The sequence below is a fragment of the Pagrus pagrus genome (assembly GCF_965226575.1).
Source record: "Pagrus pagrus genome assembly, chromosome: 19".
In the NCBI taxonomy this organism is placed as follows: Eukaryota; Metazoa; Chordata; class Actinopteri; order Spariformes; family Sparidae; genus Pagrus; species Pagrus pagrus.
This window is the reverse complement of record NC_140203.1, coordinates 16,937,415-16,960,256: the sequence shown is the minus strand read 5'-3', so window position 1 is coordinate 16,960,256 and position 22,842 is coordinate 16,937,415. Positions and strand designations below refer to the sequence as shown.

The 22,842-nt window shown below is 44.0% G+C and overlaps 3 protein-coding genes across 5 annotated transcripts; 1 reads left to right on the top strand and 2 right to left on the bottom strand.

Moving 5' to 3' along the window:
• Positions 1–2,922: 2,922 nt before the first annotated feature.
• On the bottom strand, positions 2,923–5,639 carry nefla (neurofilament light chain a). Its single transcript, XM_084382662.1, has 4 exons — positions 4,493–5,639; positions 4,249–4,373; positions 3,645–4,054; positions 2,923–3,556 (listed from the first exon to the last, which is right to left on the bottom strand). Exons 1-4 carry the CDS (start codon positions 5,531–5,533, stop codon positions 3,183–3,185), a joined length of 1,950 nt encoding a protein of 649 aa, XP_084238788.1. The 5' UTR covers positions 5,534–5,639; the 3' UTR covers positions 2,923–3,182.
• Positions 5,640–9,588: 3,949 nt separating this feature from the next.
• Positions 9,589–11,897, top strand: pgam2 (phosphoglycerate mutase 2 (muscle)). The gene is made up of 3 exons (XM_084383695.1): positions 9,589–10,104; positions 10,219–10,399; positions 11,397–11,897. Exons 1-3 carry the CDS (start codon positions 9,688–9,690, stop codon positions 11,564–11,566), a joined length of 768 nt encoding a protein of 255 aa, XP_084239821.1. The 5' UTR covers positions 9,589–9,687; the 3' UTR covers positions 11,567–11,897.
• Positions 11,898–13,921: 2,024 nt separating this feature from the next.
• On the bottom strand, positions 13,922–21,501 carry LOC311274981 (syntaxin-2-like). Of its 3 annotated transcripts, none has more exons than XM_084383120.1 (9): positions 21,415–21,501; positions 18,429–18,497; positions 18,233–18,332; positions 16,861–16,935; positions 16,455–16,528; positions 16,093–16,201; positions 15,052–15,125; positions 14,755–14,892; positions 13,922–14,656 (listed from the first exon to the last, which is right to left on the bottom strand). In XM_084383120.1, the coding sequence occupies exons 2-9, from the start codon at positions 18,477–18,479 to the stop codon at positions 14,450–14,452; spliced, it is 828 nt and encodes a 275-aa protein (XP_084239246.1). In that variant the 5' UTR covers positions 18,480–18,497; positions 21,415–21,501; the 3' UTR covers positions 13,922–14,449. The 3 variants fall into 3 exon arrangements, with proteins under 3 accessions (XP_084239246.1, XP_084239245.1, XP_084239244.1); XM_084383119.1 differs by lacking the exon at positions 21,415–21,501 and adding an exon at positions 18,723–18,920 and having other exon boundaries at positions 18,429–18,494; XM_084383118.1 differs by lacking the exon at positions 21,415–21,501 and adding an exon at positions 18,723–18,918.
• Positions 21,502–22,842: the final 1,341 nt, after the last annotated feature.

Here is a 22,842-nt window from a genome sequence, read left to right as displayed (position 1 = left end):
TTTATTTAAATACTAAATACTGTAAGATATAATAATAGGTGTTAGCCACTAAAACATTTCAGGACTGCAATGAGGCAAATAAAATCGGTCAGCTGAAACAAAACAAAAATCAAACTGCATTAAATACACAACAATAATCTTAAATTAATAAAACAGTATCATACTCATTCAGCTTATCTTCACCACAAAAACATTACCAATATCAATCTGTGGCGGTCATTCTGGAGTATTTAAAGGTAAAATAGATAAACAAATAAATGTAATAGTTGTGTCTGGTCCTTCGCCCAGATAATTTACATATCTCATTAAACAGAATGATTAAAGATATCGACCAAATTAATGTATGCTGTATGAGATAATGATTCATATTCCGATGAAAAATGATTTTATCATGAAAAGCAGCTCTTAAACTTAAAACAAATTTCTCAATAATGTTCTTAAAATGAAGTCATCAACTGAGGATGTAACTTATCTGATCTAATTTTAAAACGTTATTTAATTTCCTGTAATGTACTGCCATTAATCATGCTCATGACATTTTAGTGGATATTAATAAAAGAGAAAGACAAGCTTTGACTGGCCATGCTGAAAGGATGGGAGAGATTAACTTCTATGTCTTTCAGCGAATGTATCACTGAGAGATATTTCTCTAACTTTACTTCTGATTGATGTGCTGCTGAACTACTTTGCCAAAAGGGTGTAAATATGTGTCTTTTTCTTGTTTATGTCAGCAGCAGGAGCATAAACCCAGAGAAGTGATGGCAGATCTTATCACACAGAGGCTGTGTGCAAAGAGATAGCACCGCATCGACGTCTACAGTTGTTTTTAAACTCGCCAGCAGGGCTCCAGCCTTGATGCAGAGAGCCTGCTGCTGCTGCAGACTGTCCACAGTTAATGTCTATCCAAGGGAGTGAAATAACAGAGCGGCTGCAGTCTGACGCCGGGTGTCAGAGGATAATGTGCACGGCTTCTTATCACATCAGGGAGGATTATAGATGTGAAAGGGAGAGATGATACATGGCTACTTCTAGTCTCTGTAAAAATAGTAATTTGAGGTAATTGCAACAACAAGGTTATGAGTCATCATGTATGAAGGTATAATCAGTTTCAACAGGTGCCAGCTTTTATATTTTACATGTAAATGGATAATAAAACAGAACATTCTCACACTGGAGTAATTATCATAATTTATCTTAGTTTGTCAGTAAGCATGCAAATACAGTAATGTACCATGTGTGTCACTTTGTCTCAGTTTAGACACATTAACACCTGAACAGGGTTTGATGGGAACGACCTGGTAGTTCAGCGCTCAGCACTGTTGCCTCACAGCAAGAATGTCATTGGTTCGAATTCCAGCTGGGTGCTTTCTCTGTCTGCGTGGCCTCTCTCCTGGTACTCCGGCTTCCTCCCACAGGGAGCCAAGTCCAGAGACGTGCAGGTAGGTTAATTGGCCCTAGGCTGTTCGTCACAGATGATGGATGGATGGTCAAAAGGTTTGGGAGCTCGGCTTCCTGCCTGAAGAATAGCGGAAGCTCATTTCGTCCTCTGTTCCACCTTCTCTTCACCTTCATGTTACTGTGAACTGAGACTATCACGCCTGAAAAAAAGAAAATCCCTGTCTTTCTTTCATAAAAGGAAAAGTTAAATACAAGAGCAATAAAACGTTCCTTAATGACTTCCTCAATTCACTAATCTCAGGGATTTTTGGACTACTAATAGCCTTAATAAGTCCGGTATGACCAGTAGCTTATAGTGGCTAATGTAAGCTAATATTAACAAACCAGTACTGAAAATGCCTTGACAGTATGACTCTTCTAAAAACTGTTCATGGCCGCTGTTTCATGGAAGTAGTCTATATTATGCTTACTATCCAATCAGCTAACAAACTCTTAATAAGAATATGTGATGTTTGCTAAACAGCGGCCACTGTGGTCATTAGCTGAAATTGCATGGATACTGATATATCATTTCCCCACATTTTTTAAGGCTCTGTCAGTGTCAGTGTCTTAAATGCCCAATTCCAATACACCTCTTGCCCTAACTACTCAGCCTAGCCCTATCCCTACGCTTTGCGAGTTCTTCACGCCGAGGGGTAGGGTGTTGTAAATGGAGATGCTAACATTAGCCAGCATAAGCTACGAGTCACACCAGACAATCCAGTGCTGTAGCTGTAAAACCTCTGGCTGTATACAACTGAGCAGAGGTGTGTCTGATTGCTTACGAATGAAGTTTTCATTTGTTGAAAGAGACGGGCGCAAAAACAATGAGAGGTCACTGCGGTTTGGCTGCAGCAGCAGCTGTGACACACAGCTAAAGGAGGAGATTAAAGTAGCCTACTTAGAAACCCTCAGCGCCAGTTGCCACAGTTTGTGTCAAAAGTGGCACTCTGGGACCTCCTCTGGGAGTCATAACTCAGTCAAATTTGAACAGAGACATGACACAGATTCTTAAATACGTGTCCACTGTGAATAAACATCTGTAAAACCACTTAGAAATAATAGAAAGAAAGACGCTCCTTGTAGCTACAGAACTTGCCTGCAAATCCTCACGATTTTAGATTTTCTTCAGCATCAAACTGATCTGGTGAAACTCGTCAGTACATTAAGGGTTACATTACAAGGAGCACCTGCTAACAGCTAATTTGGCATGCTTTTACTTCATATTTGTCAATTGTAATTAATTACAGGCAACAGCCTAACTCACTGAATGAATTGCATGATTATACTTCCTGTTTGCAGCAGGCAAAGCATTATGGGAGTTCTAAAATACAGTATATTCTAATCACCTGATTGACCAAGAAAGGAGGAATACGACAAATGTTCACATTGTTGTTCACACAACATTAACAGGGGTTTATGCTGTAAATCATCTACTCGTCAGATATGTAAAGAATAATTTATGCTCAGAATCAAAGACACACGTGGCTTTAAGAGGCGTTTATTTCACCACCAAAAACTCACACACTCACATTTGCATTCGGCAACTACACACATTACACTCCTCAGGAAGTGTGCACACAGACCTTATGTACTTTGGGTATTGGAAAGCAGTTAGCCTTGATTTGTTGCTGTAAATGGCCGTCGGACTGTTTTATTGAGCACCATGTTAACAAGCAGATTGGAGAGGATAGCGAAGGAGCCTCTACTGGTTATTGAGCTAATGGACAGTCTTGATCGAAGGCTTACTTTTTACCACTTGTGCTTTTCTCTTCGGCAGCTTCCGGTTTGGCTGCTTTTCCCTCCTCTTTCTCCTTTTTGGCCTCAGCTTTGTCGTCTGTTTTCGGAGCAGCTTCCTTCTCGTCGGCTTTGTCGTCTTTCTTGGCGTCAGCTTTGTCTTCTTTCTCCTCCTTCTCTTCACTTTTCTTTTCTTCTTCCTTCTCGTCCTCTTTTTCTTCTTCTTTTGCGTCCTCACCCTTGTCCTCAGCTTCTTCTGCTTTTACCTCCTCTTGTGCTTCTTCTTTAACCTCGGTCTCCTCTTCCTCTCCTTTCTCCTCTTTCTCCCCCTCTTCTTCAGCGGCCTCTGTCACCTCTTCCTTTTGCTCCTCCTCATCGCCACCTGTGTAAATGAGAATTTTATATCAATATTTATCATAATGACCTCAATCATTAAGCAATTATAGAATATAATCAAAAACTCCACTAACCCGCTTCTCCTTCCTTAGCCTCCTCTTCATCTGCTTTCTCCTTATCTCCCTCCTCCTCACCTTCCTCTTCCTCCCCCTTCTCCTCTTCCTCCTCCTTTGTCTCCTCTCCTCCCTCCTCTTCCTTCTCCTCCTCTGCCACCTCCTCTTCCTCCTTCACCTCCTCCTCCTCCTCTTCCTCTGCAGGTGGGCTGGCCTCTGCTTGATGGGCCTGGCTGGCAGAGATGATCCCCTCGGTGGTGCTGACGCTGGAGCTGAGCAGGCGCGACGTCATCAGGTAGGTGGTGCCGGAGCTCAGGCTGGAGAGGACGGGCCGGACGTAGGAGGGCGCTGACAGGCTGTGGCTGTACAGGGAGGACACGCCCCCGCCCACTCCCACACTGAAGCGAGACTCCTCCCCCTCCAGCAGCTTCCTGTACAGGTTAGGGAAAAGTCTCAGCTCATTTTCAAATATTTTCACCTTAACTGACCTTGTGAACAACCTCTGAATCTAAAACGTGCGTCTCTTCCTGATTGGGTATTAATGCACCACTTTAAAGTGCTAACACCAACACTAATAGGAAGTTTGATCCCCGGAAATCCAGTTTGATTTCTCATCGCTTCTCACCTATACGCAGCAATCTCGATGTCCAGCGCCATCTTGACATTCAGAAGGTCCTGGTACTCCTTCAGGTAGCGCGCCATTTCCTGTTTGGTGCCCCTCAGCTCGCCCTCCAGCTCTCCGATGGTGTCCTAAATTGGAGATAAGGAAATTATCAGAGTTTTAAAGATTAATGTCCCCAACAATCGAAAGATCTGAATAATTAATAACACATTATAATAGAATTCATGCACCTGCAGCCGCCACTGACCTGCATAGCAGCAATCTCAGCGCTCTGCTTCTCCTCCATCTCATGCAGCTGCTTCTCCAGGGACTCGTTGAGGCCTCTGCACGCGTCGATCTCCAGCAGGCGGGTCTGGAGCTGGCGTCGGTACTCTCCCGCCTCGTCCTTGGAGCTCCTCACGGCGTCGCTGTGCTGGGCCACCGTCTCGGTCATGGAGCCCACCTTCCCTCTGAACCACTCCTCTGCTGCCTGCATGTTTCTTGCTGCCAGCCTTTCATACTGGGACCGGATGTCCCTGAGGGCACCGGAGAGGTCAGGAGTTGCGGCCTCAGACTCCACGGCCACTTGGACGCCCAGTTGGACCTGGGCCTGCAGCTCGGCCACTTCGCCTTCATGAATCCTCTTGAGGAAGGCCAGCTCCTCCAGCAGGGTTTCGATGCTCTTCTCCAGCTCAGCCTTGGCCAAGGCAGCCTGGTCGGCCTCACGCCGGGCCTCCATCAGCCTGCCCTCAGCCTCCTCGCGGCCCAGCACTTCCTCTTCATATCGACCCTGCAGAGCACTGAGGGTTTGTTCCAGACGCTCCCTCTGTCCCATGACAGCCTGCTGCTCTGCCCTGGCTTCATCCACAGCCGCTCTCAGGGCCCGAGCCTCCTGCTCGTACAGTGCTCTCAGGCGGGATGGCTCAGTGTGCCTCTGCCTCAGCAGCAGCAGCTCTGCCTCCAGAGCACGGTTCTGCTGCTCAAGCTCACGCACTCTCTCAATGAAGCCGGCGAAGCGGTCGTTGAGGTCCTGCAGCTGGCTGCGCTCCTGGGTGCGGACGGCACGGAACTCAGAGCTGATCTGGGCCGCCTGGTTGAGCTCCAGCTCCAGGGAAGAGGCTTGTGAGGAGGAGGAGAGCAGCACCCGGCCGGGAGAGGAGTACTGCAGACGGGAGGAGGACAGCGGGGAGGCGTGAGAGGAGTAGACGGAGTGGGTCCTCCCTCTGGTCACCACCCGAGGGGGAGCCTCGACATACCAGCGCCTGTATGACGAGGTGGAATAGTAGGGGTCATATCCGAGGCTACTCATGGCTGAGTTGTTGTTGGGAGCACAGGCTGCTCTCCCTCTCCTCTGTGTGTATGTGTGTGTGTGTGTGTGTGTGTGTGTGTGTGGGGAGGTGTACGAAGGGCTCAGGTTTAAGCCTCGTCTGCCTGCTGCTGCAGCAGCCTGTGCTTTTATAGCGGGACAGTGAGCTCTGACGCAAGCGCTTTCCCCAAACTCTGACAATGCAGGCTCGATAGGCTTACACTGCAACGGGGAGAGATGAGAAGGAGAGGGGCCAGGGGAGCGAGAGTGGGAGGGTTAAAGATAGAGAGAAGAAAAGAGGTGGCAAAATGACATCTTAATAGGATCCATCTTCTGCTTCTCTTGTCCTGAATTTGACATTGACAGTTTTAAACGTGGACTTTGACCAGAGCAAACCTGCAAATAACCGATATGCTGTGTTTTATTAGAGGTTTTGTGTATTAAAAGGAGCAAAAACATGTCTCAAACATACTTGCTGTGCTATCATCACTGCAGGATACAGAGAGAGAGGGAGGGGGTGGGGGTGGGGGTTGTCCTGATTTAACAATCGTGACACAGCATCTCTCCTTCTGGCGGAGAGCAGAACTACAGCCACGACCTCAAAAGACCTGCAGTGGTAGAATCCCACCCAAACAGAAGGTGAGAGGTCACAACGTGGAGCAGGAAATCGTGTGTAAGCTGTGATTTCTTGGTACATTAATAACTTCTGCTCTTTTTTTTAATTTTTTATATGAGATTGATTAATTAGTAGTGTAATGCTGTGCCTGCTCTTTCATTTATGTCATTTCTTTTTGCTTATCTTGTTCTGACTCTGCAGAAGCAAGTTATAGAAAACTAAAGGCATAAATGATCTGAGTTCAGAGACACAGGTAGAAACAATAAAGGCTGTTCTGTCTCCTTTTTTGCATGAATTAATGAGAGCATTGCACTGCCTGTACCAGTGTCACAAGAAATGTACAGTATTTCATAAATGAGGCATGTTTCCTTTATGATTGATGATTTGACATTGGAGAAAGCAAGCGGCACTCATCAACTGTTCATATTCTACGTTCCTTCAAAGAGAAAGAGATATTCTTCATTTATAAAAGAATCAGCGATGAAGAAGCCTTTTCGCCTTTTGTCCGGTTGTTCTTTCAGTTCTAAAAAAGACAAACGGTCCCTCTCATCTGCAGCACAGATACCCTGGCAGGTCAATTACACCCAGCTGCTGACATGCATTTTCTTTACTTGTGTGACTGGCTGTGTGTGTGCGCAGGTATGCAGTGGCTCAATGATTCATTTTAGGCTGGGAAATTCATCTTGCTTTTCAGCTCCATGCATAAACATACATTGCAGTGCTTTGCAGCAATATCTGTGCCTTGCTTTTTGTGTGAGTGTATGTGCATGATCCTTCGTTTCCTTTAACGCTCTAGTAATTTGCCTATGCAGCAGAGGCCCCCGGTGCTTACAGACAGTGTTAAAGCCCAAACTGAAGCCAGGCAGGCAGGCAGGCAGGCAGAGGTGGGGGACTTCAGTGGGAGCTGCATGGACTCTGCTGCAGGCTGAGTCATCGTAACGGTTGCTATCACACAAGCTCCCCTGTGTACACTTCTCTTTCCCACCCAACAGCAGTCTGACAATCTGCACCGGGGCTGTTTTTTAGGCAGACAAGATGCTCACAGGACCTGGGGGGAAATGAAGGAGATGAAAGTGCACCGATACTCTTACAGAGCTGATTTTCAGGTTCTCGCACCAACATGTTGTCATTTGCAACTTTAATTTAAAATTTGTAACGTGGTGGCAATTGTGGTGGAGGTAAAATAGCCTGCTTTATGAGTATTTATCAAAACTTTAAAGGCACATGAGTTCCCCTTTTGGCCACTAGGGGGCAGAAGAAACATCCAAACAAGTTGACAGAGACACAGCCGCCACAATACATCATACTGCCTGCTTCATACAGCTATACAAAGAACAAAATGACATCTAAGTCCATTGAGCTTTATTGTCAGACTTCTGTGTAACATACAGACATAATATAACATGACATTCAGCCAGACAACAAAACAAACCCCATATTCAGGGCTTAGCTGCTCAGGTACACAGATCTTTAATGGGACCAAAAACACACACCAGCTGAATGCAATGCACCAGAACTCAGTGTAACATAAACTGTGACTCAACAGAGCTCATAGTGTGACTTATTTCTGGACACCTGAGTCCAGTGTTTACTCTCCTTCTCCTCTGGGCCCTATTTCAGACAGCAGGATTAGTGATTGTTAAGCCTGAGATGAGGGAGACTCATCAGAAACAGAGATAACAATTCTGGCTCACTTGCTGCAGTTACATACTCAACATGCTTATTATCTCAGGCTCAGCCAACTCAGAGTTTAGTTTTAAGCTCAGAGTTTGTTAAACCTGCTTTCTGATCTCCACCAACTGCTGAAGAAAATACCCCAACAGCCAGTCTGCGACTTTATCCGCCAGCTGTTTGGTGCATGGCACGTAGCGCACAGCAGGCTTATCAGCTCGTTTTTGCTGGAAAATGGTCGCCTAGAGGGATTGATGAGAGCAGCGAGACCGAACAGAACAGTTAAATGTGCCAAAAAACAAAAACACTGGGCTAAAGCACAAAGTAGGTATTACTTCTCCATTATTTCAACACTGAAACCTGTTTCATTTTTGATCAATGTCACCATAAAGTTCACCAGAGAGATCCATCCAGTGTTTGTTCCTGCAGCATCATCCTTGTTAGTTTCCTCTTTGTTGGCCTTCTGCCCGGAATTACATTTATATCATATTTTTGGACTGTTGGATTTCTCCTTTTTTTCCCCTACATATGGATCCATAATTCGATTGGGAGTGGCAGCAGACCTTGTCTGACAGCTCAGCGTTGGCCCTGTGGCTTTGTTTTTGAGCTTAATCAGCACTTTTGTCTGCATTCTGTAAGCTGGAGTGCATCTCTGCTTCCCATGAAGGATGCTGCAGAAGATGTGGCTCCGATTCGTTGTCTCTAACATTTCCAGTGGGGTGGAACGGGAGGCATTTCTCAACTCAAGGCTCCACAATAACTTTAATCGTGACGTTTATTGTGGTGATACTGAGGACAGCAGTTTGGAATCAGCCTAATGCTCGTACATACATAAACAAACAACACGGTATACTTGTACAACCATTTCTTACTGGAATAACATACTTAACACAGTGTCACATGTTGCGTGGTTCATGTGAAAATCCTTAAATGGTAGGAGAGCAGCTCCTAGAGGTGATGGACAGAAATGACACTTCCCTGCCTTCCCTCTGCCTGTTGAAGATTTAACAAAGAGACTTTCTTATTATTTGCTAAGATATGGGGTTTTTCAGGACATCATGAATCAGAGAGCTGTTCAAGATTGTCAGATTGGATTTATGACTTAAAAACTATAATACACTCCTTTTATGCCTTTTGCTGTTCCTGCATCTTTACCCTGTTTTTAATTTTAACCTCGATCTTATTAACAGTCATTATTATTCTCAGTAGAAAGAGTGGTAGCTGCAGCTGTGGTAGTCAGATAGCTGCATCATGTGTTTAGCTGGCATTAGCTCTGTGCACAGTAAGAGAAACCACATGAACGCACACTGTATGCAGCTGTTAGCTCAGCTGTGTTTTGGAAACATGTTGCCGGTCGATCCTCCTCTACCAGGGTTTTTTAAACTGACTGGACTTGTTTGAGCCTCTCTGTCATTGTTATGCACACAGCAAAAAGCCCAGATATTTACTAAACATATGAAGTCTTCAGCTGCAGCTTCTCCCTCAGTGATCAGACTCTTCACCTCAAGAGTGAGGTGCCTCTCTGCAGCCAACTCTGATCTTTACACTTTTGTTCCACCTATCTCAGTTTAAAAGTCATGTTGCTATTTTGGCTTAATATCTGACCTCTGCCCTTCCCAGCCACCACATGTCCAACCGGCCCAGCGGAGGTCTGGCTCCATTGGCCGGACTTGTGTGCCCATCAGAGCGTGAGTGCCTCTCACAGGTGGAGAGTTCAGGAGGCCTGTCTGCTATGCACTGTCCCTACCCCGGCTGCTATATAAAGAGTGTGGTATGCTGGCTTGGGCTCACTGTTGGTCGGCCAGTGTGCGCAACTTAGAAGGGCTGAGGGTTTTGTGTTTGAGCTACACTCAAGAGACACACTGTAACTATGGCTGCTGCCCATCGTTTGGTTATTGTGCGCCACGGTGAGAGCGCCTGGAACCAGGAGAACCGCTTCTGCGGCTGGTTCGATGCCGACCTCAGTGAGAAGGGCACGGAGGAGGCCAAGCGTGGAGCCCTGGCCATCAAGGAGGCCGGAATGAAGTTCGACATCTGCTACACCTCTGTGCTGAAGCGTGCCGTCAAGACCCTGTGGACCATCATGGAGGGCACAGACCAGATGTGGCTGCCTGTGATCCGCACCTGGCGTCTGAATGAGCGTCACTACGGAGGCCTCACCGGTCTCAACAAGGCCGAGACGGCTGAGAAGCACGGAGAGGAGCAGGTGAAGATCTGGCGCCGCTCCTTCGACATCCCACCTCCACCCATGGACAAGGACCACTCTTACCACAAAATCATCAGTGAGGTGAGACAGCTGACATGAATACATTTAAAGTTTGGCCTTTCTCTCTGTTATGTAACTCCTGTTTTTATCGCTGTGGGAGTAAACTTCCAACCACTCTTCTTCGCTACCTTCCAGTCTCGGCGCTACAAGAATCTGAAGGCCGGCGAGCTCCCCACGTGTGAGTCACTGAAGGACACCATCGCCCGCGCCCTGCCTTTCTGGAACGACGTCATCGCGCCTGAAATCAAGGCGGGAAAGAACGTCATCATCGCTGCCCACGGCAACAGCCTCCGTGGCATCGTCAAGCATTTGGAGGGTGAGTGTTACAGTGTGGAGGTGGACAAGGCTTAAAGGATAACTCCACCTTTTTTTACACATTAAAGTGTGTTGACAGGTCTTGGGGAGCAGTACTGCATATGTGAAACAAAAGTAGCATAAAGAGTTGTATTGTGGGTAACGTAGGCGCCAGCTTTTGAAAAAAACAAGAATGCATTGGATAAAAAAAAAAAAATAGTCCAACAGTGTTATAGAGCTGCAATGTTCAAAACCTGGTGCCTACATTACCCACAATGCAACGTAGCCACCATTTATCAGATTAAATGCAGCTTCCTCTGAGCCCACAAAAAGTAATATACTACTTTTTTCACATATGTAATATCATCCCCACGACCTGTAAACACACTTTAATGTGTAAAATTGGCGGAGTTTTAAAAAACTGAAGAGGTGAAGCAGAGGTGAACACTGACATTATTCAATCCAATGCCACAAAATGGCAAATGAGCTGAACATTTCATTTTGAAAATGGCTTTCGGTGCATTTGCATACAAGGCCAAGGCCTAAAATAATCACAGACACTTGCCTTTACACACACACACACACACACACACACACACACACACACACACACACACACTGTTGTGGATTACAGTGGACAAAAATAGCACACTGGGACTCTCATGCTAAAGCTCAGGGACAGGGGAGAGGGTCAGGAGCTTGGTTCCCGTTACAGTCACGACCTTTATGTAGAAAGGTTGTACTTGCCAGACGTGGATAAGGAAGAGCCAGAGAGCCTAAAGGGCAATGGTAAATGTCAGATAGGACTGGTAGATGTTTGAGGAGTAGATTATAAGTCACAGACTGCAGTAAAAAGAATAAATAATACAATCAAGATATAAATAAAATTTGCCCTGCTGACTTCTTTAATTATGTTAGACTTCTGTCCTTCCTGTCTGCCTAGCTGGGCCCCAGACAGCCTTTTACTGTATCCATTACATTCCCTCTGTTCTGTCTGCTGATCCGTCTGTCTTCTCCAGGTATGTCCGACGCGGCCATCATGGAGCTGAACCTGCCCACAGGAATCCCAATCGTGTACGAGCTGGATGCAAACCTGAAGCCCATCAAGCCCATGTCTTTCCTCGGTGACAAGGAAACCGTAAGGAAGGCCATGGAGGCCGTGGCTGCCCAGGGCAAGGCCAAGAAGTAAGCCTGCCTCCAGAGGCTCCGTGAGGAGGCAGAACGAAAGACTCTTCCCCCCCTTTTTCTCCCTCGACCTTTCCTCCTAACCGTTTGTCCATCCTTGTAGTGCATTCCAACTGGGGAAATGTTTAATGGTTCTTTTGGAGACGGGCCATTTTCAACACCCTGTTTGTGTAAATGACAGACAGAGGGATGGTCCGTCGATCAAAGCAGACAGCCAGACTCCACTCTTCATGCAGCCGCACATCACTCAGCCCTTTTAAATTGTGGTCGAGCCCTAAATGTTTAAGGGCTTCACCACCCTGGCACAACCAATAAAGAAACCATGTTTTTACGTAGGCCTGTGTCTGTTTCATTTTCCCTCCTTATCTTCTCATGTCTCTGTCTCCCTTTTTTGTTTTCCTCAAATTACATTGTCATCCTTAATCTATTATTCCTGTTCTTTTTCCCATTTGGAAAGCAGTGGTTTCAGCAAAGTGCAAAGGTGCTGTGAAATCTTATCCTGGAGGTGGAGAGAGGGAGGGAGAGACACAGAGAGAGAGTCTGAGAGATAAGTCAGTGGGTTCATCCTGGCAGCGTTCCCATGATGCAGGAGGGAGCTTGTCTGAGAGTTTTTGCCTTTCCTCCCTCTAGTCAGATCAAACTGAGAATCACACAGACGAAGAATCATTTGAAGCTGTTCCCGATCAAATAAAATCTTGGTCTTGGTAAGAGACACATGACAAATTAAAGGAAAAACCTGAATAAGTGAGTGGAGGATCATAACTTATACATAAGCTGTTACATAAGCTTTATCCACAGAACACAAAGGATCACTGAATTGTTGAATGGGTTTTGCAAACGATGTCACGTCCACCACTGGCATTAAAACACTGAACAAGGGCGCATCTTTCCCACCCGGAGAGTCAGAGAGACAACAGAAAATCAATGCCATGGAGAACTGATGCTGCTCTTTTGGTTTGGACACTGCTTTGTCATCCATCTGTATGCAGTGGGCGAAAGTAACTACAGTAAGTACATTGATTCACTAAAGTACAATTTTCTGGTATACTTGTACCATACTTGAGTATTTCCATGGTCTGCTACTTTAAACATCTCACCCACTACAATTCAGAGGCATATATTGTACTTTTTACTCAACAAATAAATCAGATGTAATATAACTGTTTAAGATAAAACTGTATTGATCCCCAAGGGTAAGTTGACAAGCTACCCAGCAGAAAAACTCTAACTAGTTAAATCACCCTTACTAGCTTCAACATTAAAGGGAGGAACACATTACTGCATCGCCACAATCTAATAATACCTTATACATTCCTGGCATGTGACAGTCTGCATAGCAAGTCCTTTTACTGTGGTACTTCAAGTATATTTTGATGCTAATACTTTTGTACTTTAGCTTAAGTAAAAATTTAAATACATGACTTTCACTTGCAAGAGAGTATTTCAACACTGGTATTGCTACTTTTTACATAAAAATACAAGATCTGAGTAATTCTTCCACCTCTGTCTGTACAGCAACATAAAATACCCTTTAATGCTGCATTTTTTGCACTTGAGGGAGGACTTTTGTGTGACACAGTTCCATGAGAGCATTTTCCTCTCAAAGCTGGCAATCTCAAACACTCTGCGTCAAACACTCAAACAGTCTTTGCTATTTTCTTGTAGACATTTCGATACTAAGCCTTCCAGGTGTGGGTCCAACACTTTTAGGCAAAAAGGTGAAAGTACTGTAATTATGAAACTACATGATGTCTACATTCTTGCTAGCAGCTCTGTGAAACTGTACTTACGCCTGGTGGTGCTTTGAGCTAAATGCTAATGTTATTATGCTAACATGCTCATGATGATAATGCTAAGATGCTGATATTTGGCATGTGTAGTGTTCACCATCCTCACTTTCTTAGTTTAGCATGTTAGCACGCGAGCATTAAGTACAGCCGAGGATGCTAATAAGGTCATTATTCCAGCAGTTGACAGGATGATGGCGCCTGATGAAAAACTCACTCAAGTTATTAGGCTATTATTCACTTTGAAGGGGGCAATATTTACAACTTTCCATGGCAATTCATTCAATCGATGCTGAAGAGATTTCACTTTGAATTAAAGTGGTGGATTGACGCTGCCACACACAGATAGCTTGGCTAAAAAAACCCTCAATCATTCAGTGTCACATTGAATAACTCTAGTGTCACTAACTTTTTCCTTGGGAAGAGTGTAAAACATGTATGTCACAGATAGACAGCTTTTAGACCTCCCGCCTCTGAAAATGACTGATATTGTATGTGAGGTCACAGCAATCCATTAGAATACAGCGGCAGTAACACAGTGACCAAAAAGGTTTATTTTAGGATCAGACATTTTAGACATTACGACCATCTCTTTTTGAGTATTAGACAGCATGAAATCACAATACAGTACATGATTAAAACACACAGTATGGGACAAAAACAAGTTCAGCAGGACAGCAGAGGGGACGCAGGACAAATGATCCCAGTTCAGAGTTTTTGCTAATGCTGTCATGCCACCTACTGGCCACAAGAGAAAACATCACTTAACTGAGAGAGTGAATTTATGAACAAATCAAACCGGGTGTTTGTTGTATGCAGCATTTGTCCTTTTGTCAGTCCGCAGTCACCTCGCAAGCCTGCGTTCAAGCCTCGTCCACAGCATCTTGTCACTTTTATTTGACAGGCCATTATCACAGCAGCTGAATTCAAATTCATTATTTAAGTTAAAAATAACAGCGTCCTCGTTATCCTTTAGAAAAAAAAGGCATTTGAGGGGGCAGACAGGCACTGTACCATTTATAAGGGGGGTTCCTGCGAGCTCAGGCTTTGATGCTGATCAGAATGTTTGGTGCAGTCAATGTTCAAACAGTTTCAGGAGCTCAGCCATGGTTCAAGTCTGAGGTGTTTTGATCAGTAGCAGTTTTATCAGTGGTTTTCCTCTTGAAGGGTTTTAAGAAGCTCGGGAGAGATGCTACCTTGTATGGGTTTTTCTTGTACGCGACTGCTTTATAAGTTTCATCTTTGGAAACGTCTACATACTCTGCAGCACTTGTCACATTCTTCTCTATGTTGTTGATCAGGTCCCCCTGATGGAACAAAAACAGAATCAACATCAGCCAGGTTCTGGGTCTCATGACATCAGTTTATTCGCTTTACAAATGTCTAAATGAGGTGTCCATCTTACCTGACTCTCCAGCAGCATGGCAGTGTCGACAAATATCTCGTGCAGCTCTTTGATGCTGGACTCCAGGCAGATGATGTCCTGATGACGAGATTCAATCTCACTCAGAGCCTGGCTGGAAATCCGAGCTTGAGAGCTGACCTGTGAAAGGAAAAGTGCATCAGCTTTATTTATAGATAACATCTAAACAGCTTCTAATTACACTGTGACTGCATATCTGGGTGATTAATAACAAAAAACAGAGTTATATATATTGCATAGTCATTTGTGTGGCCCACAACTGAAGGAAAATCCACTAACATCAGATATGAAGATGGAAAGATTGTCACGGTGCAGCATCTCCTCCAGCTCCTCATTTGTAGTCACTTTATCCACTGAGAGAGACAGAAATATTCTCAATTCTCAATTTTACAGGTTAGTTTAACACTGTGTCATATCAGAAACATCCGTTTAAACAGAAGTGCGCACAACAGATGATCTTAATCTCATTAAATAAAGAGAAAAATTTTCACTGAAAGGCATCACATATGACAGTCAACATTCTTTTGTGTTGTAGCTTTAAAAATGAGCAGAAGTGTGTGATGCCAAGGTAGATGCCATGCCCTATGTGTTTTCAGATGTCCACCACAGGATGGCGTTATTACACATCTACACCTTCCTACTGCTATGCCACTTTCTCTCCACCAAACTCAACTGTGTATACTGTAGATTTAACAGCCTGAGTGTGAGTGTTATTTGAGTATTGGGGAAGAAATAAACCCTGATTGTTTTGACAGATATCGCATTTGTGATATGAGTCACAATTTTTTGTGTGAATCTTTGGATTTCAGTATATTAAAAAATATATATATAAAAGAGAAGATGATGTGATTTTGCTGGGGTCTGTACCAAACAAGCATATTATCTTACATCTGGAGAACAGGATTTACATCTCTGTAGCACCACAATGCTTCACTCATAATGGCATGTTGTGACGTTTTACATTTATCAAAAAATTACAGCTCCTGTGATATAGATATTGCACTTAACTGGCCATATTATGATATTGATATTTCAAATGATTCTTCAGCCCCATCTGAAGGGATAAGGTAGTTAAAAGAAGAAATAAAAACATTACAACTTCTCTGGCTGTATGAAGAGTAATTAGTATATAAACACCAACACAGCTGTTCCAACTAAGAAAAAATAGAGTTGGCAGAGACCTCCATTGTTCTGAAAATACAAAAACTGTACTGGCATGATAAGATCTTGGCGTATGATATGAAGTCAGTTCACACCGACACAGCAGAGTGACGGGCGAAGAACAAGTGTTTATGTTTTAGTTTGTTTTCGTCGACTCACCGATCTCCAGCTGTCTCTGAATTTGTGCTTTGCATTTCTCTCTGAAGGAGACTTGTGCCTTATGGTAGCCCCTCATGACTTCAGCAAACCAGCGAGTCAGGTGGGAGTGCTGGCGGAGGGGTAGTCAGCAGAAATTCAAATCAGATTATTGAACCACAAATGAGACGGAATTAATTCAAACATCAGTCTTCAACGCCGACTGTTGTCAGCAGTGATCTCGTCAAGTGCGTAAAGATTGAGGCCCCTTTGAAAGAACTAATTCGGCTTTATAGATTTTTGTTCCCCTGGAGGATGTAATAAAACTCAGAGCTGGCAATCTTTATGCACTTGCTTTATTACAGGAAATTCAAATGCTGCCAGACCTGGTTCTTCTGAATACGCTGGATTACTGAAGCACTTCGACTGTTCTCGTCCACATCAAAGTCCTTCTGCATTGCTGGAAGAACACAAAAAGATGAATGCGGTCATAGAAAAACATTTCTTTTATCTTTCTACAATCTGGGTCTTTGCTAATCTGACAGTGTGTTCACAGCGGAGCTCAGTGGCCTTTTTTTCCGACATATTTGCAAGTCAAATCCTGTGTCATGAACTATGCTGTCCCAGAAATGGGGGAAGTGCGAGGCGCTGCACAGTTCCTCCACATGGTCTCAAACAATGATGGACCACATCACGTTTCACATTTAAAAACTGTATGTCATATCTGCAGTGTGAGCCAAATCAAAATCTAGTGTACAAAAGGACAAGGATTAGAAAAATACTTCAACTCACATTTTAACCTTGCTCGGACCAAGTTGGCGTTCCTCTTGGTCTCATTGTTCAGCTTCTCCAGCTCCTTTTTGTTTCCTGGGAACAATATAACAAGCTGACTTAATAGAATAAATGATTTCACCAAGGTGAATAATGATTAGGTTTTATATTGTGCTTCTGTCTAATTTATGGATTTAATCAGAGGTGGCAAAGTACAGGTATTCTGTACTCAAGTAGAAGTAGAAAGGTATGGTCTCTGAGCTGTACTCAAAGTATAAAAGTAAAAAGTATCCCTCTGAAAGACATTCTGTGCAAAGCTAACTGAACCTCATGTCATAAATATAAATTGTAAAGGTAGAATCAGTAGGATTTGTCCTAACTGTCCGTAAAAGCACCAGAAAGATAGCCGATTGTCCAGCCTCATTCTCAGGACGTCAAATACCAACATTTTGGGTTGGTATAGCTTCGCGAGCACAGCAAAACATTGAGAAAATAAAGAAAATCCAGGCAGAGGGCTGCAGGGTCTCTGCAGATACAAGACACTAACACACAATTTCTCCCCATTCCTCTGTTTCCGCTTTGCTGTGTCTTTTACATCGTTTCGTCTTGTTACGTCTACCATGCGTGATATGTAGTGATGGGTTGAAATCAGTGTTGTGATGTTGGGAAGACAACGTGCAATGACACAAAATAGAAATATTTGTTAATTTCCCTCAAATGAATTGAAACTAAAGTAAAGAGCCTGTTTTGAAAATGTAAGAGTAGAGAGTATATTGATGATATATATATTGATGTTAAAATGTAGGGAGTACAACTAAGACGTAATAAATACTGAAGTAAAGTAAAGATACATGAAAAATCTACTCAAGTGCAGCAACATAGTATTTGTACTTTGTTTCTTCCACCACTGGATTTATAACAAGCTCAATACGCTGTTATTGGCAGCTTTGTCAATATCCTCTGCTTTATTTTACGTCACGATTACCCTGACTTGGCATCATCACTGTGTCAGAACATCTTCACTGTCCAGGTACGTGTGAGCAGATTCTTCAGCCCCAAAACTGCCTTCATGTGATGTGGCTGTATCTGTCGTTAAGCTGTTTATCTATTTCTAGCCACTGCCCCAAAGAATCCCCCGTTACTCTCTACAAACAGACACAGGTGTGTTTGTCAAAGGCAGTTTGGACCTTTTGTTTGTCTTCCCAATGGTGTGTGTGTGTGTGTGTGTGTGTGTGTGTGTGTGTGTGCCCTGAAGGAGGGGATAGTCCTCTGAGAGCAATCAGCACAACAGTGGAAGGCATCGAGTTTCTACTCCTCTACCATCTTAAAACTTATGCAGCTCATGGCTCCATCCAGACACACTGTGTATATATTGCTGGTACTCTGTACTCACTCTTGTCTTGGGTTGGAGCAGAGAGGATGGCACCATGTCTCCTCTCCACCTCCTCTGCTTGACGGGACGTTTTCTCAATGAGGCTTCTCACCTCCTCCACCTACACACACACACACACACACACACACACAGCTATTATCAGCCCACTGGATATGTGACAAGACTCAACAAACACAAGTCGTATGTGTGAATTTACCGTGCGGAAGAACTCCTCCATGTTGACTGTGCTCTCTGATGCATCTGTCATATCACCTCGCTGCTGCTGCTGTTTGAAAAAAAGAGGGGATACATTAAAATGGCCACCTGTAGCTCAACACAAACAGCCCTTTGAACGCTGTGAACACCTGTACACTATTCAAATAAACTATAAAAGTCCGCTTTGATACGCTGCTGCCATAAAAAAAAAACACTAGCTGGATACTTTAGCCATGTTATCTGCTCAGGCGACGTGAAGTCCCTGAACTGCTCCAAACTGTTGTGAGATACTGACCGCCGCCATGCTCCCGCCTTATCATCACAGCAAAGACAAGCAGGACATCCTCGGTCTTTCTGTTACTTTCGGTAGTGACGGTGAGGCTCGACCGTGTATGCTACCTGCAGTGAGTCCTCCTCTTGTGGGCTGAGCTGAGCGCACCTGTATCATAAAGCGCGCGGGCACGCGGCGCGTTACCGTCACAGCGCGCGAACAAAAGAAACCTCCCTCACCTGAACGGTCCGTGCTCTGCAGGGCCATGGTCTAATACCAGACCTTGGCCCCAGGGGCGGAACTACACTTTTATACAAGGGGTGGCCAAAGGGTGGGCAAGGCTTTATCAGGGGATCCATATACTAATAAAGGAAAATATTGTGTCATTGTTATTCCAGACCCTGGAATAACAATAAGTCCCTAACAGTACCTCAGTACTGTACCCTAACTCATAAATCATATTACGATAAGGCCACAGTCAGCATGTAATGGGATCTTACAAGGCGCCCAGTCTCTATACACTCTTGTTTGGTCTCCTCTGAGACTAGAGATGCTACCCACTCCATCGATACCAAGCATAGCTTAGCCTGAGCTAACCAGCTCACGTTAGCCCCATAACAAAAACTCAACTTATATTGTTTCCTTATCTTTTCATGGTCATTTCAAGCCACTGCATGCATTGATAAGAGCTCCCTTTGTTTACATCGTCACCATGTTGTCGCCTGACCGACAATGTAAACAGAGAGAGGACCCTGCCTACCTCTGCTGCCATCTACTGTGTTCCCAGTGCTACTGCAGACTTGCAGCCTTCCAAGGATTACCTTTAAAAGCTTTTGTGACAGTGTGAGGCTACATTTTTTAATGTCTGAACTGGGCATGCAATTTACTGCCTCTGTTCGCTCTGACCTGGTGGTGGTACACTGGGTCCTTGTGTCTGACCACACTGACTTGTCTGGCTAGCTCCAGGTTCAGAGCCATAGACATATATACGTAGACGCCTCGTTGACTAACGCTGCCTATTGGAGCGGACGTATCAGCGCGGCCGCCATCTTGGCTGGGTCTCCAATGCGACCCCAGTGCATTTACTTCTACTGAGGAAGGTGTAAACCCCGACTAAATTAATCACAACTCCACGATTTTTTACCCGATTTTCACACGGTTTTGTTTGTTACAAACGGCAGAGATTCAGTTATGATACAGGACGCTGTCACACATTAAAAATACATGCTTTTGTGCTGAAAGACTTTGTATTATGCTCTTTAACAAAGACATATGGTATGGCATATTGAAAAAATGTATAAATCAATTCATTTTATATTTTAATAAAGAAACAAGTTTGATTGTTCATTTGAATTTATTCTCTCTCTCTCTCTCTCTCTCTCACACACACACACACACACACACACACACACACACACACGTTGATTTCAGAGAGTGAAAAAGAAAGAAAGGTCCACTGGTAGGTCCACTGGTAGAAAGGACAAGAAAGGTCTTCAGCTTTCCTTGAAGTTTTTGTGCTCCTCGTCACTACAGGCTAAAATATAAGAAACGTAATACTTAAAAACAACTTCATCAAAAATCCCACAGTGTATTGTTATACACAATACATCACTAATTCCTAAACACGCAGAAAGAACTAACGGTAAAAAAAACAAACAACCATGTTTAGCAAAGTGTGATATTAACTTTTGTTTTACATATGATTCATAGACATCTCTGTTAGCATGTAGAGTAAAAATACACCTACTCTGAGAAGATGAGATGGGAAGTTGAAGACAGATGGGGTCGCACCATCTCTAAGCCTGACAATCTGACCCGTCCTGTCAAAATCATCAGGCCTGAAGTGCTCACTACAGAGCTTTGACGACTCGGTCGCAATAAAATCCTCCCGTTTTATAGCAACTTCCCATTGCCTCCTCAAGCCTGTATCACTGGGAAACCTTCAAAATGTGAAGAAACAACAAAACAAAACAGCAAGAGACAATGAGAGAGAGTACCAGTTCCTGCTGTAATAACGTTACACGTCAGTGACGTTAGTTACGATGACAAAATGTTATAAATGGTAAAATAACCAAAATTATTGTTCAATCTTACTTGTGAAGGTAATCCCACGTGATCTGGTGTCAATACTACGCCGGTTATTGCAACCGTAAGCTGCACAAAATACCGGCATAGTTGCTCGCTCTCCGTTGACTCCAATTGACTCTGGTGCTAGCCGAGAGTGAGGAGACCCATCCAATATGGCGGCGACGCTGGTTATGTTCCAGCACGTCATGCGGCGTCTATGTATATATGTCTATGTTCAGAGCTGCCAGGGCTGCTGACATTAGGGCTGGGGTCTGTCTGGGCCTGATCTGTGCCTGATTTGTGTTCTTTAAAAAAAAGCCTGAAATATCACAATTTCTCTTCATTTTTATTTGTCCCTATACAAACTAAGACAGCCTGGCTACACCTCAAGATTGTGTTAGGCATAATCTTTAACCATTTGTCCCCATTGTCGTGCTGTAGCTTAGTTAAAATCAACTACCAGCCTAGCTACTGTAAAATAAAACTGGCGGCTACTGTAACGTTAGCCACTAAGCTACTGTGCGAGTTGGCTAACGGTTAGCCTACTCGCAGTTGAACTATTGGAGACAAAATGTCTTCTCTAAATGTGCAGTCAAGGTGTCAATACTTTAAAACAATTACTCATCAGGAAACCACTTTAAAAACTTACTTCAGAATGATGTATTTAAAGTAGGTCCTCTCATCCATTCGTGTTTTGAAAGACATTTCTGCCTCCCGCATTTGCCTTTCCATAATGCGCTTCTTCCAACGAGATGTGCAGTGACCTGTCAATCAACTGGGGTGGCACGTGAGGTGTCCAATCAGGTTCCAGAGCTAACCCGGCCACCCTGTAACTCCGCCCCTTTATGAATTCTCATGAAGTATTACTTCATGAGAATTCTTTTAGGCCATCTCAGCCTCATAAAAATGATAATAATTTGAAAAATAAAGCAATTTTAAATGTGAAACTGTGTGGTGAGAGAGTATTAGTTGTGACTGTGTATCAGGCATAATAATTGGCAAAAAAAATATTCAAGATGTCACCATGAGTGATACAGGACGACGCTAGAGGTCTTTAAATACGTCTGGAATTCAATGGTATTGTTGTAGCGAGTGATTCCGATCAAACCGTCACGTTGTACATACAGTCCCGGCCATGAGCGCCTCGCTGAGAGGCAGCAGACCCATGCAGGTACGCTGAGGCATTAATAGGGATGCTTCAGCTGCAGGCAGTCAGCTAGAGCCGGTGGTTAAATATGGAGTAGACCAGGCGGGCGGGATCATTCACGACTGAGTGGCTGGGAAATCTGTAACCTTTCCTATCCCTACAGAGAGTACTGACCAAGCAGTCAACTACATGTGTCCGTGTCATTTCTTTTGAAGACAAATCCATTTCAACATTTGAGACTGCCTCTGCAGCAATCAATTATCAGTATTTCATTTTTATTTTGTTTGACTTTTTTTTTGCCTTCTCCCACATCCTGACCTTGTAACAATGCTAAACAATTAATTCCTTGAAGTGAAAAAGAGCACAAGTGTTGCTCTTGAAGACCCGTTGTCTTCACTTTATGTGTAAACGGTTCAGAGGGGCGAATAACTTTTTTGGGGACATTAGCAAAAATGATGCATCTGGAGGGAGAAGGCGACGCTAGATCTTCCGACCCTGATTAGAGCCTGCAGGCAAGTATCTTATAACTGCGGCAGGTGGACATAACTGTGGTATACGTGTGCCTGCATAAATATACCATGCCAGCAGGTGGCAGTGTCACTCCATGTAATCCATGTGTCGTGAATATACGAGGCACTTGTATCTGACTTCTGAGTAGTAGCCTAAACACCGTTCCTCTGAAGTAGCTTGACTGCTAGTTTCTTTTCATTCTTACAACACAACAATAACGTCGCTAGATTGTGTTCTTTAATGGTGGTGTCATTGAGTCCGTGTTTTGTCAATTGCTAATTCCTCATGTACGTTAGACACGTTTGAAACGCTTACACTAAGAGCGCAGCCGATGATACTCCTTTTTTCCACAGTGACAGGGCCGTCATCTGCGATGGCCCAGCGGTTTAAATAGATGCAACTTCGAATGTCCTCAGTGCG

What these genes read in the sequence shown, in the direction of transcription:
- LOC311274981 (XM_084383118.1), bottom strand. An exon ending in TGCTCCAACCCAAGACAAGA is followed by an intron (nt 16,936 to 18,232) that starts GTGAGTACAGAG and finishes TATTGTTCCCAG; the next exon opens with GAAACAAAAAGGAGCTGGAG. An exon ending in GGTCCGAGCAAGGTTAAAAT is followed by an intron (nt 16,529 to 16,860) that starts GTGAGTTGAAGT and finishes GTGTTCTTCCAG; the next exon opens with CAATGCAGAAGGACTTTGAT.
- pgam2 (XM_084383695.1), top strand. Translation starts at nt 9,688, where the DNA reads ATGGCTGCTGCCCATCGTTTGGTTATTGTGCGCCACGGTGAGAGCGCC. An exon ending in ACCACAAAATCATCAGTGAG is followed by an intron (nt 10,105 to 10,218) that starts GTGAGACAGCTG and finishes GCTACCTTCCAG; the next exon opens with TCTCGGCGCTACAAGAATCT. An exon ending in CATCGTCAAGCATTTGGAGG is followed by an intron (nt 10,400 to 11,396) that starts GTGAGTGTTACA and finishes TGTCTTCTCCAG; the next exon opens with GTATGTCCGACGCGGCCATC.
- nefla (XM_084382662.1), bottom strand. Translation starts at nt 5,533, where the DNA reads ATGAGTAGCCTCGGATATGACCCCTACTATTCCACCTCGTCATACAGG. An exon ending in CTGAGATTGCTGCTATGCAG is followed by an intron (nt 4,374 to 4,492) that starts GTCAGTGGCGGC and finishes TCTCCAATTTAG; the next exon opens with GACACCATCGGAGAGCTGGA. An exon ending in ATCGAGATTGCTGCGTATAG is followed by an intron (nt 4,055 to 4,248) that starts GTGAGAAGCGAT and finishes TAACCTGTACAG; the next exon opens with GAAGCTGCTGGAGGGGGAGG.